At 38.6% G+C, this 14,255-nt stretch overlaps 2 protein-coding genes across 2 annotated transcripts; both read left to right on the plus strand.

Annotated features, from left to right (window-relative positions):
- Nucleotides 1-3,453: 3,453 nt before the first annotated feature.
- LOC119985081 (lipid phosphate phosphatase delta-like) lies at nt 3,454-8,394 on the plus strand. Its single transcript, XM_038829254.1, has 8 exons — nt 3,454-3,936; nt 4,039-4,134; nt 4,242-4,316; nt 4,408-4,538; nt 5,839-5,942; nt 6,035-6,163; nt 6,740-6,855; nt 7,885-8,394. The coding sequence occupies exons 1-8, from the start codon at nt 3,775-3,777 to the stop codon at nt 8,293-8,295; spliced, it is 1,224 nt and encodes a 407-aa protein (XP_038685182.1). The 5' UTR covers nt 3,454-3,774; the 3' UTR covers nt 8,296-8,394.
- Nucleotides 8,395-8,870: 476 nt separating this feature from the next.
- Nucleotides 8,871-14,214, plus strand: LOC119995038 (DEAD-box ATP-dependent RNA helicase 37-like). Its single transcript, XM_038841396.1, has 7 exons — nt 8,871-9,045; nt 9,663-10,459; nt 10,556-10,639; nt 11,160-11,402; nt 11,801-11,968; nt 12,122-12,235; nt 13,502-14,214. The coding sequence occupies exons 2-7, from the start codon at nt 9,731-9,733 to the stop codon at nt 13,988-13,990; spliced, it is 1,827 nt and encodes a 608-aa protein (XP_038697324.1). The 5' UTR covers nt 8,871-9,045; nt 9,663-9,730; the 3' UTR covers nt 13,991-14,214.
- The last annotated feature ends 41 nt before the right edge of the window (nt 14,215-14,255 follow it).

Consider the following 14,255-nt stretch of genomic DNA (forward strand, 5'->3'; position numbering starts at 1 on the left):
ATCTCCTCCACAAAATGCTAACAAGTATTGGTGAAGCACGATGTCATTTTAAGTTTCAGTGAGTTTCATCTTTCTTTTATATTTGGATGATGTTAGATATCTCAGCGTGGTGCAACTTAAATCGAACTTCATAGCTTCATAAATTTTTCTGCTGAAAGATATTTGTTGCTTCTTTCAGACCGAAAGACAAGCTTATGAAGTTATATTAGTGGAGAAAGGTAAGTTGGTGTACAAGTTAAGCGATCAACCTCTGAATACTACAAGAGGTCCCAAAGATGCTAAGTGGATTTTTGTCCTCAGCACTTCAAAGACCTTGTACGTTGGGCAGAAATGCAAAGGAAAATGTCAACATTTGAGTTTCTTGGCTGGCGGAGCCACCTTATCTGCCGAAAAATTAGTTGTCCAATATGGTATTTTGAAGGTAGAAGAGAAAACCCATACTTGGCTTCTCAAAATATATTAATAGAATCCATTTGTTTTCTTTAGCATGATCATATTCATTATGAATCCTCTCTTTGGTCAAATCACAAGGGACTTAATTTGTTTAATATGGTTATTTGGATTTGGTAGGCAGTTTGGCCACACAACGGACATTATCTTCCAACGAAAGAGAACTTCCAAGAGTTCACGTCATACTATACCTTAAGGAGCATAATATTGATCTCGCTGACGTAAAGGTAGAAAATGGCAAATATGCTATTAGGACATGAAACGTTTCTTTAACTTGCTTTGTCCTAGTTTATCGAATGTTGTGTTCATATGATTATCTGTCATTGATGTGGATGAGGAAGGATTGATGAGGACATGAAACATTTCTGAGCTATGGAATTGATGAAAAGTGCACAAAATGAGTCGAGACAATTTTGTCACCTACCATTTTTAATCATATGATTAAGAAAAAATTGTGTTACTTTTGTGTGCTGTTATGAATAGTCCTAAGAAAAAATTATAGTTCCTCTAAACCAGCGAGTGGTACGAGAATTGGCGAGTTTAATAACATTGGATCCTTTAATGTCAAGGTGCTCGATCCACCTCCAAGAGAACCTCCAATGAAAAAGATTCGTAATCTCGTCTTTGCCCATGGATTTGGCACTGATCCATCAGTGTGGGGACGTATTCTTCCATACTTTACTCCATACTTCCGTATCGTCCTATTTAACCTGGCTTGTTCGGGGAGTGTTGAACTCATGGTCTATACTCAAAATACTGAAAAGTACTCTTACCTTGAGGGTTATGTGGAGGAGGTTATGTGGAGGATCTATTTCACGTTCTTGAATATTGTGGAGTTCAAGAATGTATTTATGTTGGCCATGCCATGTCAGCATCTATTGGCATTATAGCCACTGTCAAAAAGCCTGCGCTGTTTACAAAGCTCATACTCATCGGAGCAACTCCAAGGTACTTTAATTAATATAATATAATGATAATATATCGTCATTTATTTATACATTGTTCAAGTCGTAGCATTTTAATTGTAAACTGGTGTGAATAGATTAATCAATGATGAAGATTATCATGGAGGATTCAACGTGGAAGACGTCCAAAAAATTCTTGAAGCAATGAAAACGAATTACGAATTTTGGGTGAGTCAATTTGCTCCATCAGCGGTTCGGGGTAGTGCTCCAATGGTTGCGGGTGATTTGCCAGATGCTGTCCAAGAATATAGGAGGACATTACTTAATATGTGTCCCTGTGTTGGAAGGCATGTGTCATACATACGTTTTTTTGAGGTAGACTTGCGGGATACACTAAGGTTGGTTAAGGTACCAACCCATCTTATATACACGAATAGCCACATAACCGCACCACAATCGGTTATGGAATATATGCAGAGAAATCTAGGATGCCCTACCAGGTTGACCAAGCTAAACACTGATGGACATCTACCCCAATTGTCTGCTCCCTCGAGCACTGCCGCTGCTATCCGTGATGCCATGACATGGTGAGTTTTGAGAATGCCTGGGAGTGGCCACATTGAAATTGTACCAAAGTTCTTTATATCAATGGTTGTAACCGGTACCAAATACATAAAAATCTATAAATTGACGACCATTTTCTTTGTTTGATTGAATATTCCAGTTTGTCATATCCCACGTGAGAGTCACACGTAAGACATATAGAATAAGAACTCGTGCATAGGGATGGCAACGTGTCGGGTACCCTTCCATTTATAAAATACCAAAACCGTTTCCATTTAATATACTCTATACCAAAACCGTTCCATAACCATTTATCATCGGGTACCCGTTTACCATTTAACTTTTAATTTTTTTTATTTTTTTATTTGAAGATTATATTAATATAAATTAATATTGAGTATGATTTATATTAATTATGATTTTATAATTCAAATTAGTCTAATTTATAGTTTTATTAATATGTTTCTATAAATATATACGTTTTAATATGTTTTATCATGTTATAATTTAATATCCTAGTAGTATATCTTTATAGATGATTTATAATATTATTACTATAATGAATCTTTTTATTAAACGGTTCGGGTACCCTAAACCCAGCACCAAAAACCAAACCCGACCCTAAACCATGACAGGTTTGAAAACAAAAACCAAAACCGTTTCCAAAACCTATAGGATCGGTTTTCGGGTTTTAAACGGACTAGGTACCCTGTGAATAATGCTCGGATCGGTTTTTTTTATCATCCCTACTCGTGCACAAATAAGTACAGCCTCCTCAGGAGTGAGGTCCAACAACGAAGCCTTGTGCAAACAGCCGAACACGTACACAGCCCGAAGCCAAGGCCCAAGACCTTACTTCATCATAAACAATTAAATACATGGCGCACCATGCGCAAGAAATGAAGCCCATTTTTGAGCATCCGCAAAACTTAGCACCCAAAGTCCAACAAGTGTGACCCATGACCCTCATGCTAGAATAGAATTCCAGCAACAGACACCCATTAGGCCATTAATATAAAGAAGCCACCAAGCTATAGCCCAGAGAAGCCTTCCTCTGCGCAGCCCGCGATGCGCTTTAACATCAGTACGCTCAGTAAGCACAAAACCGAACAGCCCACACCAGGCCCACAACTAACTCAAGACTCATCAAAACTCAAACCTTCCAAAACCCAACAGCCCACACTTTGTAGCCACATACTAAAAACTAAAAAGCCGAACATTAAACACTAGTAAAGATGTAAGATGGACAACACGGAGCCCAAAATACTAGCTCGTATCCCCAAGTCTGCCACCAATCCATAAACAAAAGAATTCCTTAGCCAGCCATCTAGTTAGCAGCCCAAGAGGCCAAAAGTCAACAATTGACATGTCAATCGACAATGACATAGACACTTGACTTGCTGCCAAACAAATCAGATTAGTATATAAATAAGTAATTAAGTATTAATTTACATCTTAATTTCCCAAATAGGCAAATATAGATTAACATTAGCATTTGTAATTAATGTTTATTTGATGAACGAACCAAACAAGTCCCCATTAACATGTTCCTTCGTCGGAGTATCCAACGAAGAGAGACAGTGACTGCACCCACGTCCACATATTCCAACTGTGCTTCGGTGCTCTCTATTAATTAAACTCTATTCGTGGAATGTTTGATAAACGATACCGAGTTTCTGGCTTGACATTCTCTGTCTCGCAGCCAAATATTTATCGAAATTAAAATTATAACCTCCTCCTTCCTGCCTTCCTGGGTCCAAGTGCTGCCAGTAGTTTTCCTTCCGCTTTTCTTTGGGATTCCCGTGTAGTTTTTCTTTCTTTGTTCCCTCTCTTTTGAGGAGGGAGGGAGAGATTGATGGAGAGCACAGCAGCGTGGCAAGGGGTGGCTCTATGTGGGTTTGCGTCATGGATTGTGATGTCTTCATGTCTCAATGTGACCCAGAAGCTTAGATCGTTGTTGCAACCTTGGGTGGAGCACCGTGTCATCACGGGGACTCCCCTCATAATTCAGATCCAGGTTTCAATCCAAAATTCATCAATTTAGATGATGCCCAGGTTTTCATTCTTGTTGAATTCCGTGTTTCTAACTTCTTGGGTATTGTTTCGGTGGGTTTTGCAGAAATACCGGTTTACGGTACTGGATGCTCTCTTCTCTGGGTTGTCCTGTATTGTATCTGTGCCATTTTACACAGCTTTTCTTCCATTGCTCTTCTGGGTAGGATTCTATGTCGTCATTTTGTTTGTGCAGGGATATGCCTTTGCTGTAAATAAATGATTAGTTGTTTATTGACTTTAATTGAGTGCCTACTGGTAATGTTGTAGAGTGGGCATGGCAAATTGGCTCGGCAAATGACTCTTTTGATGGTTTTCTGTGATTATTTAGGCAACTGTGTAAAGGTAATTGCTAAATTCTTCAATGTATCTACGGAAATTATGATGTCATAGTGCTGACCTATTCTGTTTCTGTTTGGAATTTTATGTGTTCTAGGACGTAATATCAGCTCCTAGACCCAGTTGCCCACCTGTCAGGAGAGTAGCTGCAACAAAAGATGAGCAAGAGAACGCGTTGGAATATGGATTACCTTCTTCCCACACCCTGAACACAGTTTGCTTATCCGGGTACTGATATTTCTTCCTCAGTTGCATGGTTCCTTCCCAGCCTTTTGTGATTGGAGTTATAACTTTTAAGGGAAATTGTGGGCTGTAGTTGCTCGGGGTGATTCTAGTATAAAACTGCAGGCATGCATTGGACTTAGGATAATATGCAGGCTATGCAGCTTCAGGGTTATCAGTTTTCATAGCTTGCAGCTTGCTCACGGGTCATTGGAACCAAGCCTTATGCAATACTTGTCTCTAGCTGGGCTTCTTACTCATGTGGAGGCTGGTCTTTTTTCCCTCTGAAGTAACTCTAGCTGTATTACCACTCGGAAGTAATTAGAATGACTGTAAATAGAATTACCGTCTTCCAGTTTACTGCTTTAAAGACATCTGCAGCTGCTTAAATAAGGGAATTTATCATTGTAGTCGAGTGCTTTTTTGGTATGGTGGAGATGTTGCGACGCACCTTAAATTCTTAACAAATTTTTTTAAAAAAAATTTAACCTTGAATTGTTAAGATTAGTATGTGACTATGTGTACAGTTGTTTGGATTATTGCCAGAATAATTATGCTGAGGAAATTAATCTGAAAAAATAACAATAATGAACACCAGATTTTTATGTGGAAAATCCTTGACAGGGAAAATCACGGGACCGTAGTCCAATATAGGAAAACTTTCACTATTAAAATAATGGGTACAACAATCTTCTATATTAATTAACACTATCGGATTACGAGTGAGTGAATAATTTGGTATTCTACTTGTAAGTTGTAACCTAAATACACCTACTGTAACTCTCTCACTCACTATCTTATCTTTTACACACTCTGTGTGAACTCTCTTGTAGCACTGATACTTAGTGCTTATTCTATGTCGTTCACTTGAATTGAACCATCCATTTATACTAGTTTTGGCCATAACATTGGTTAGGTGCCATAACTTCATTCTCACTTGTGCATCATGAGAATATTGAAATTATTGGCAAATCTGCTTGCATTTAAAGCATGCAAAACCCTTATGAGTTTGACGCCAATTAAATGTATTATGACCACATTTAATGGCTTCAAGTTGATGTTTCAGCAACGTGCCGAGTTAGTCATTTAGACCAAGATAGACACTAATGTGGCCCGTAGTCACCAAAGCAACTCCAATTTTTTTTTTTCATTTGATATTTACAAACCAAGTTTGAATTGGCTTCTTGTTGGTGGTAACTCACATGTGTTGTACCACCCAACAGCATCTTCCTGCTATTGCATTGCCCTTAAACTTTAAGATCACTTTTGCATTCATTACCAACTTCTCTTGAATTGGATTTTCTAGGTATCTTTTGCACTACACGATATCGTATTCGCAGAATGAAGATGCCTTGGTTACTTTTTTTGGAATTGTTTTAGTTTCCTTTCTTGTGGGCCTCATTGGTTTTGGTAAGTTCTTATGTATATAGTTTACAGAACCGTTAGCTTCTTTGTTATATGCTATCGAACTAATCTTCTTCTTTTTTTAAATTCCTTGTTAGGGAGAATTTATCTAGGCATGCACAGTTTGATCGATATTGTAGGTGGTCTTGCTCTTGGGTTGGCGATGCTTGCATTTTGGCTTTCAATCCACGATTTTGTTGACAGTTTTATAGTCTCTAGACAAAATGGTATGGACATTTCTTGTTTGTTCTCTCTTTCTCTGATGCTTCTGATATTTGTATGGAGTAGTGATGCAACATTTCTCAAATATGTGATACATTTTGTTTCAAATTCAAATCCCACCACCCCAAGGTGATAACTCTCCCTCCTATGCCTCTCTCCTGTTATCTCACTTACATAGATGAATTTGTACAAATTTGAAGTACAAATGGGACAGAAACGAAAAGCTTTTGAACTCAGGGATCACCACTTGACCTTTAGGAAGGCTTTTTGCAAACTTGATTCCAGTGGCCTAATTAACTGTTACATTAGGGTGGGAGAAAGAAAATAATTGATTCAACCACCCTTTGATCTTGAACTGTGGATGTTAAAATGATTTATTAGTTTTGTAATTATCATAGTATTTAACACAGTTCTAGACTCACTGCAATTGAAGATGAGGGTCAATTTATCAATGGCTTGCCTTTGTTGAAATGCAAGGCTTTGTTTTGTTTTCTAGTATTTTACCGTTTCAAAATTAAACGATAATACAATGGGAGAATTTTCTGTCTAGTCTTACTCTTGAATGAACTGTTATGTTGCAGTTACAACCTTCTGGACTGTCCTAAGCTTCTTGTTGCTCTTTGCTTATCCAACTCCTGAGTTTCCCACTCCAAGCTTTGAGTACCACACGGCCTTCATTGGTGTTGGATTGGGAATTGTAAGTAATTAATCATTTACAGTAAGTATGAAGCTTGTGATGCACTTGAGGGATTCTTTGGTGTCAGCAAAATAATGAATGTCGTGAAGTGGTAATATGGTATATGTACATCAAAGAATGGTAATATGGTATGTGATGGAAGCTTTTTTTTAAAAAAGAAAACTTACTTAGGGTAGCACTGACTCTTTTGACAATTAAATCATGGCAGAATGTGTAAGGATGCTTGGTGGAATGAAACGAAAGGTAAACATTTGAAGATTCTAGATAGTGGGGATTATGATTTATTAAATCTTGTTTAATTTCATGACTAGAAAAGAAAAAAAAAAAACTGCATCTGATAGGGTAGATCAGAGGATGAGCTATACTTGTTTGTACTCTTTAAACGAAGAAGCCAATTTGAAAGTTGATAATCTAGAGTTGCAGTTGTTTTTTTACCAGTTTAAGGGCTTTACTTCGGATGATTTAATTCTCCAATCTTGGGGGTGCCTCGTTGGTTTAATTCTGCTGTTGAAGATGTGCTAACTTGTTTTGCGAATGGTATTTGGAGCTCACCCTGAACTGAGCACGAATTTTCTTGTGTTATTCTTTAATTCTTGAATGGATATTCTATTTTCCATTGCTGAAAGGGTGTTGGTACCCGAGTTAATGGCCTTAACCGTGGTATACCCTTATAGAAGTGGTAGTGTGATGTCAGCTAAGGAAAAAAAAAGAACTTGTAGAGTCATCCAAAGTATCATTCCCGATTGATAACTTTTAAAATCGTCCCAGAACTGCTGTCCAATTTTGTTGTGCGTGTTTTATTCTGTTTTTCCGAACTTTCTTGAGGCATCTTCTGCTACTTTTTCATCTTTATATGAGTATGGTGATCTTTATATATATATCGGTGACACATGTAAAAATTACTTCAAGCATAATTTTCCCTCCTCATTCATGGAAATGTCATGTTAATAGAAGGAAGGTGCAGGGGTGGAAAAGTTTTCTTTGCATGGAGCCATGGACTAACCAACGGAATTGGCAATTTTTTGGCAGGTAGCTGGGGTCCAGCAAACATATCACCAATACCACCATGAAGCAGTTCCGCACATATTTACGCCAGAACTTACAATTCCTGCCTTCATTGGAAGAATGCTTGTGGGAATACCAACTATACTCGTTGCGAAGTTCTGTAGCAAAGCTCTGGCTAAATGGATTCTTCCTGTAGTATCTAACACCTTGGGCATTCCTATTAAATCAACAAGCTACATCCCCACATTGAATGGATCGATTACTGGTAAAAAAACAGATGAGATAAAGCAATCGGGTTATATCCGTAAGATGTTATTTTTCTCCCACCAGGACTCTTTTGACGTCGACACTGGGATTAGATTCATTCAGTACGCTGGCCTTGCTTGGGCTGTTGTAGATCTTGTTCCAACCTTCTTCTCTTACTTGAGGTTGTGATGGTTTACCAGTTGGTTGTATAATAGAATTTGCCATGTCAAGTTCAAATACCATTATTTTGTTCATTTTCCATAAATGAATATCAATTTTGCAGTCTCATCTGTCATTCTGTCTTCTGATGCTCAATGGTCGTGACAGCTTTATTCAAGCTAATAGTTGGATTCTTTAAGCATGACATGATTTAACAATTACATTGGAGCATCTTGATTTTCGCTTTAGAGCTTGAAATTGACACATGACAAGATCTTAACTGACAGTTCGAGTTTAGGCTTGTATGTCTGTTCTCGGGCACCAATGTTGTTGTTTTTTTACGGCACCGAACATTGAAGTGAATGGTCCAAAACAGAATGTCTTGTGCGAATAATAGATGGATTCTGGCACTTATAATGAATCATTAAAAGCATAATCAAGGACATTTTGATGTAGGACATTATTGTCTGGAGGGGTAAAAAAACAATTAGTGTGATTACTGAGTAGTTAAAATTTTTTTTTTTAACTTTTGACGCTCTACCGACTACCGTTTATAAGGAAACACGCACGCCTTCCCAAAACGCTAACTAGTAATTATGAGATGACTCCAATCCCAAATTGAACGCACACCGTTCGTCCGCTCCTTACTCCTTAGGCGCTCTCTTTCTGTTTCTCTTTCTCTCAAAATATCTGCGACCCAGGAATCACGAAAACGAAAAGAAAAGGAAACGGCGGAGACGAGACGAGAGTGTTTTTGAATTTTGATCTGATTTGACGCAGGTGAGAAAAAACTTGGACTCTCATTCATTGAATGTACACAGCTACTTTTGCGCTCTGTGTCCGATCCAAATACTGCTAGGGTTTTCTCTCTTCTTCTTGTTTTTTTTTTCCCATCAAATCCGTATCACATTTTATATGAGTGGCTATTGATTTGCTGTTTACGCTGAACGAGATTTGTATTTTGATTCCTTGTTTGGTACATTAAATGCATGTGGTTTGTTACCTGTTCTTGTATTGTTCTCTTACCTGCTGGTGATCTTAAAGCTGTTTCTCGGCTGCCATTAGCTCTACTTTTGTTATTTGTTCTTTCCTTTTCCCTTTATGATCTTCATTGCTCATCGCCGGCTGTTGTCTTCTAAGTTTTGTTCCGATTATTTGATGTCAGATTTATGTTTTTTGTTTTAATTTAGATCCATTATTTTAATAGACATGATTATCAATGATTATGTAAGGGATATTTTGCTGACTTTCACTGGTATTGGTTTTGAATCACGTTCTTTTGATGTGGGAATTTTGCACATTTTTTTTGCTTTGTAATTTTCATTTCAAGGGGTCAATTAAGTGTTTTGTCTTATTTACCTTTTTGTTGAGTTAGGGTTTTACTTTGTTCATTGTAGATATAACTTCTCACAAATTGTGAGCAAATTAGAGGAAAGAAAAGGGGTTATTCTACAAATTTGCAACTATGAGAACTTCATGGGCGGATTCTGTTGCTAACTCTGCATCTGAGAATGCAGCCACTGGTTCCTCACAAAGTAATGGCCCGTCTCGACCTACTCGTTCTACTTATGTTCCCCCACACCTTCGTAACAGGCCTTCAGCAGATTCTGTGGCTCCTTTGGCAGCCAATGACCGGTTTGGTTACAGTGCACCTGTTGGTGGGTCACGTTGGGCTGGTGGCTCTAGTGGTTATGCCGGGCGTCCAGGATATGGTACAGGAAGTCGTAATGGTGGTGGTTGGAATGGTAGAAATGATGGGTGGGACCGCAGTAGAGATCGTGAGGTGAACCCATTTGGTGATGATGATGATGTGGAGCAAGCCCCTGATGAGCAAGTGAACACGGGCATTAATTTTGATGCATACGAGGATATTCCAGTTGAGACAAGTGGTGATAATGTGCCCCTTCCTGTCAATACATTTGCGGAGATAGATTTGGGGGAGGCATTGAATCAAAATATTCAGAGGTGTAAGTATGTGAAACCGACTCCTGTTCAGCGTCATGCAATTCCAATATCACTTGGTGGCCGTGATTTGATGGCTTGTGCCCAGACGGGATCAGGGAAGACTGCCGCTTTCTGTTTTCCAATTATAAGTGGAATAATGCGGGGGCAGTTTCTGCAGAGACCTCGTGGAGCACGGATTGTGTGCCCGCTTGCCCTTATTCTCTCCCCTACAAGAGAGCTCTCATGTCAGGTGAGGGTGTAGTTCAGGCTACTTAATAGTCACAGGAACATGCATTTGTCATTATCCCTAATCTTTTACCTTGTTTCTCTAACAATCAAACTACAGATACATGATGAAGCAAAAAAGTTTTCCTATCAAACTGGCGTCAAGGTGGTAGTTGTTTATGGAGGGGCGCCAATCAACCAGCAGGTTTTCATAATATGATATTTATTTTGTCACTTTATTGATAATTTACTGCATCAAACTATTTTAGTTCGTACTCTGTATTTCCTGGAATGGGCTATCATGTTTGAAATCACTTGGACTATTAGATTTCTTTTCAATATGAATTCATCAAGTGGAACTTATTTCTACCACTGAATGTTGGGTTTCTCCTTTTTATTATCCCCAATAGGGTGAAAACATGGTAAATATGAGGTTTGATGACAAACAAGCTTAATATTGCAGTTAGGTGGTTGGTAGAATTGGAGGTTGTGTGTGCCTATTGGGTTTTGAGCAGTGGAGAGGACAGTACTAAGGATCAAGGTGCTGTGTGAAAATGTTCACTTTTGTAGTGGAAGCACTTCAACTTGTATTTACTGACATCAAGGGATTTTGTTGCTTAGTTCGCTTATTACTTTTTTTAACACAACATACTTTTCTGTTCATTTTTTAATGCATGTGTAGTGACTGTAGCTATTGTTTGCTATCTTTTATGTTGAACAAACAGTTGCGAGAGCTTGAAAGAGGAGTCGACATTCTTGTAGCAACTCCTGGACGATTGGTGGATTTGCTTGAGCGGGCTAGAGTGTCATTGCAGATGATCAGATATTTGGCTCTTGATGAGGCAGATCGGATGCTGGATATGGGTTTTGAGCCTCAAATTAGAAAGATAGTGGAACAAATGGACATGCCTCCACCTGGTACGAGACAGACAATGCTATTCAGTGCGACATTTCCAAAGGAGATACAGGTTTGAATAGCGATTATATAAATTTTCTGGAGGTTTCTAGTCTATTTATTGTGTTTCTTAAACAATTGGCGTCATTGATGCTTATTGGACAATGCTTTTTTTTTCTTTAGTACCTCGGAGTTGGTAGTTCTTGAGAAGCTTCTCAGCCATTATCATATTTTAAGCTAAAGTAGCGTTTTCAGTTTTGGATTATTCATTAGATTTAGAAGTTTGTACTTTGGAAGGTTCAGGATCCTGGCATTTCCAGGGACAAATACTTTTTTAATTGCGAAGTTGTTTTGCTTAGATTTCGTTAATGATTCCCATTGCTAACATACAATGAGGTTGATGATTCATCTTTACCAAACTGTGAAGTTTCAAATCACGTGACAAGTTTTTACAATTTGGTTGGCATGCAGAGACTTGCATCTGATTTTCTTTCAAAGTACATATTCTTGGCTGTCGGAAGAGTTGGTTCGAGCACTGACTTAATTGTTCAGAGAGTTGAATTTGTTCATGAGTCTGACAAAAGAAGCCATCTGATGGACCTTCTTCATGCACAGAAGGAAAATGGATCTCACGGCAAGGTAAATCGAATGTTAGTGCTTATAGAAGCTTTTAAATGTGAAGTTATTTCGAAGGGAAGTGGTTTTCGCTGCTTATGCAGCAGACCTTATGATTTGTAATTTTGGTTTATTGTCAGTTAACTTTAGCACCATAATAATTTTGGTTTATTGCAGCAATTTTTGACATTGGTTTTTGTGGAGACAAAAAAGGGAGCTGACTCATTGGAACAGTGGTTGTGCATGAATGGGTTTCCTGCAACAACTATTCATGGTGATAGAACACAGCAGGTGAGTTGATTTTAGTTGATCTGTGGAAGTGATGATAAGAATATACACGTATCCCCTATTGTGCCTACTTGGGATTTGCATTGATTGTGGCATTGTGCAATATTCTTTTCTTTTTTTTAACCTGAACTATATATTAAGTAAACTATACTAGTTTACTCCATATGAAGTTCTATGTGAGTTCTAGAAAAGAGGAATTCGTTCAGTCGGAGGTCACTATTTATTCTTGTCACAGGATTCAACTTTATTTTGCAGACTTGTATTAGCTGCCCTCCTCACATATAGTTCTGACCACTTTTTTGTTTCAACCCAAGGAACTCCCATGATCGTAATAACTATATCCCACAGCTTTCTTGTACAAGAGCAATGATTCCTCTCACGGACTGACTGTAGTGTCACAGGCTCACAGCTATCAAAGATTTTCTTTGTTTTGGCAGGGACTGTGACAGATCAACCACAGCTATTCAAGCTAACGATTTTTTTAAGATGCATGCCAGTTGATGGCATTTTAAAGTTTTTTTTACCAATGCTAAAGACAAGAAAGACCATCAATTCGAACTAGCCTTGCCTAGTTCACTTACCGGGATATCCCGACTAAGCCTAAAAGGTCAGCTGTTTTGGCTCAACCTGTTGTTAGACTTGAAAGATTTTATTTTTTTTTGGTTTCTGAAGCATGAATCTCCAATCAACTTGGGTCGGGGGTTATTTTACCTTTTGATCTACATGTCATCATTTAATTAGTTTTAAGAAATTGCTGCTTGTAACTTTATTACCTATAAGCTTTGCCTCTGGCACCTGGAAGAGCTGAGAGAGTTATGCACTTTGCCACAATCCCAGTTCTCGATCGTTATTTAATAGTTATATTTGAGATTGAAGTTAGCTTCCCTTGCTGATTGGCATCTCTATTAGATTGGTGGGCTCTCTGATCAATACCTGTGAACTCAGTTGTGACTGACATTTATACTGGCAAGTCTCAGCCCTTGTTAGTTGATCTTCGTGAACCTAAGCCAAGCCCTTTGAAATGTGGCTCTTAACTTATCTCAATGTGGGATTAAATTCTGTACGCCAGTGAGTCCCTGCCCCTTAGCAGCTCGTCAAAAATAAAGAGATTATTTGATGGGAGGGGTGTTTTAGTGGATGTGGCAAGAACAGTTGTGAAGTTCTCTAATAATTACACTGAATTATTTACTGTGGTGCATTGGTTGTTCTGCCTGTGCCGAACGAGCAATTAGTTGCAATAAGTTAATCACTTTATGGGTTCTTATGCAGGAAAGAGAAATGGCATTACGCTCATTTAAGAGTGGAAGGACACCAATTTTGGTAGCCACAGATGTTGCAGCACGTGGTCTTGATATCCCCCATGTAGCTCATGTTGTTAACTTTGATCTCCCCAACGATATCGATGATTATGTTCACCGGATAGGACGAACAGGGCGAGCTGGAAAATCGGGATTGGCCACAGCCTTCTTCAACGACAGTAATTTGTCATTGGCAAGGCCACTGGCTGATCTAATGCAAGAAGCAAACCAGGAGGTACCCGAATGGCTTACTCGTTATGCATCTCGGGCCTCATATGGTGGTGGTAAGAATCGAAGGTCTGGTGCAGGCCGTTTTGGTGGCCGTGACTTTAGGAGGGAGGGCTCTTTCAATCGGGGGACAGATCACTATGGCGGAGGGAACAATGGTGGTGGATATGGAGTTCCTGGTGGTTATGGTGGTGGGGGTTATGCTTCAGGTGTGACCAGTGCTTGGGATTAGTTAATTGTACTACTAATTCAGTCTCCTGTTCTCACCCAAGTAAATAAATTTTTTTATCAGAGCTCAAGGATTAGCTTTTTTCCTTATTTTTCCTAATTATTATTTTTTTAACTGGAGTTTCTGATTCTGCAATGTTGTATCATACTCCTATGGACATCTCGGTCATTGAATATGGGGGCTTAATGGTTTATGAAGTTAAACAGCCTGATTGAGTTTTCTTTTTATACCCATGCTTGAGTGAGCATTGATTCTGAACATGTTGGGA

This window comes from Tripterygium wilfordii, chromosome 3 (assembly GCF_013401445.1).
Source record: "Tripterygium wilfordii isolate XIE 37 chromosome 3, ASM1340144v1, whole genome shotgun sequence".
Classification (NCBI taxonomy): Eukaryota; Viridiplantae; Streptophyta; class Magnoliopsida; order Celastrales; family Celastraceae; genus Tripterygium; species Tripterygium wilfordii.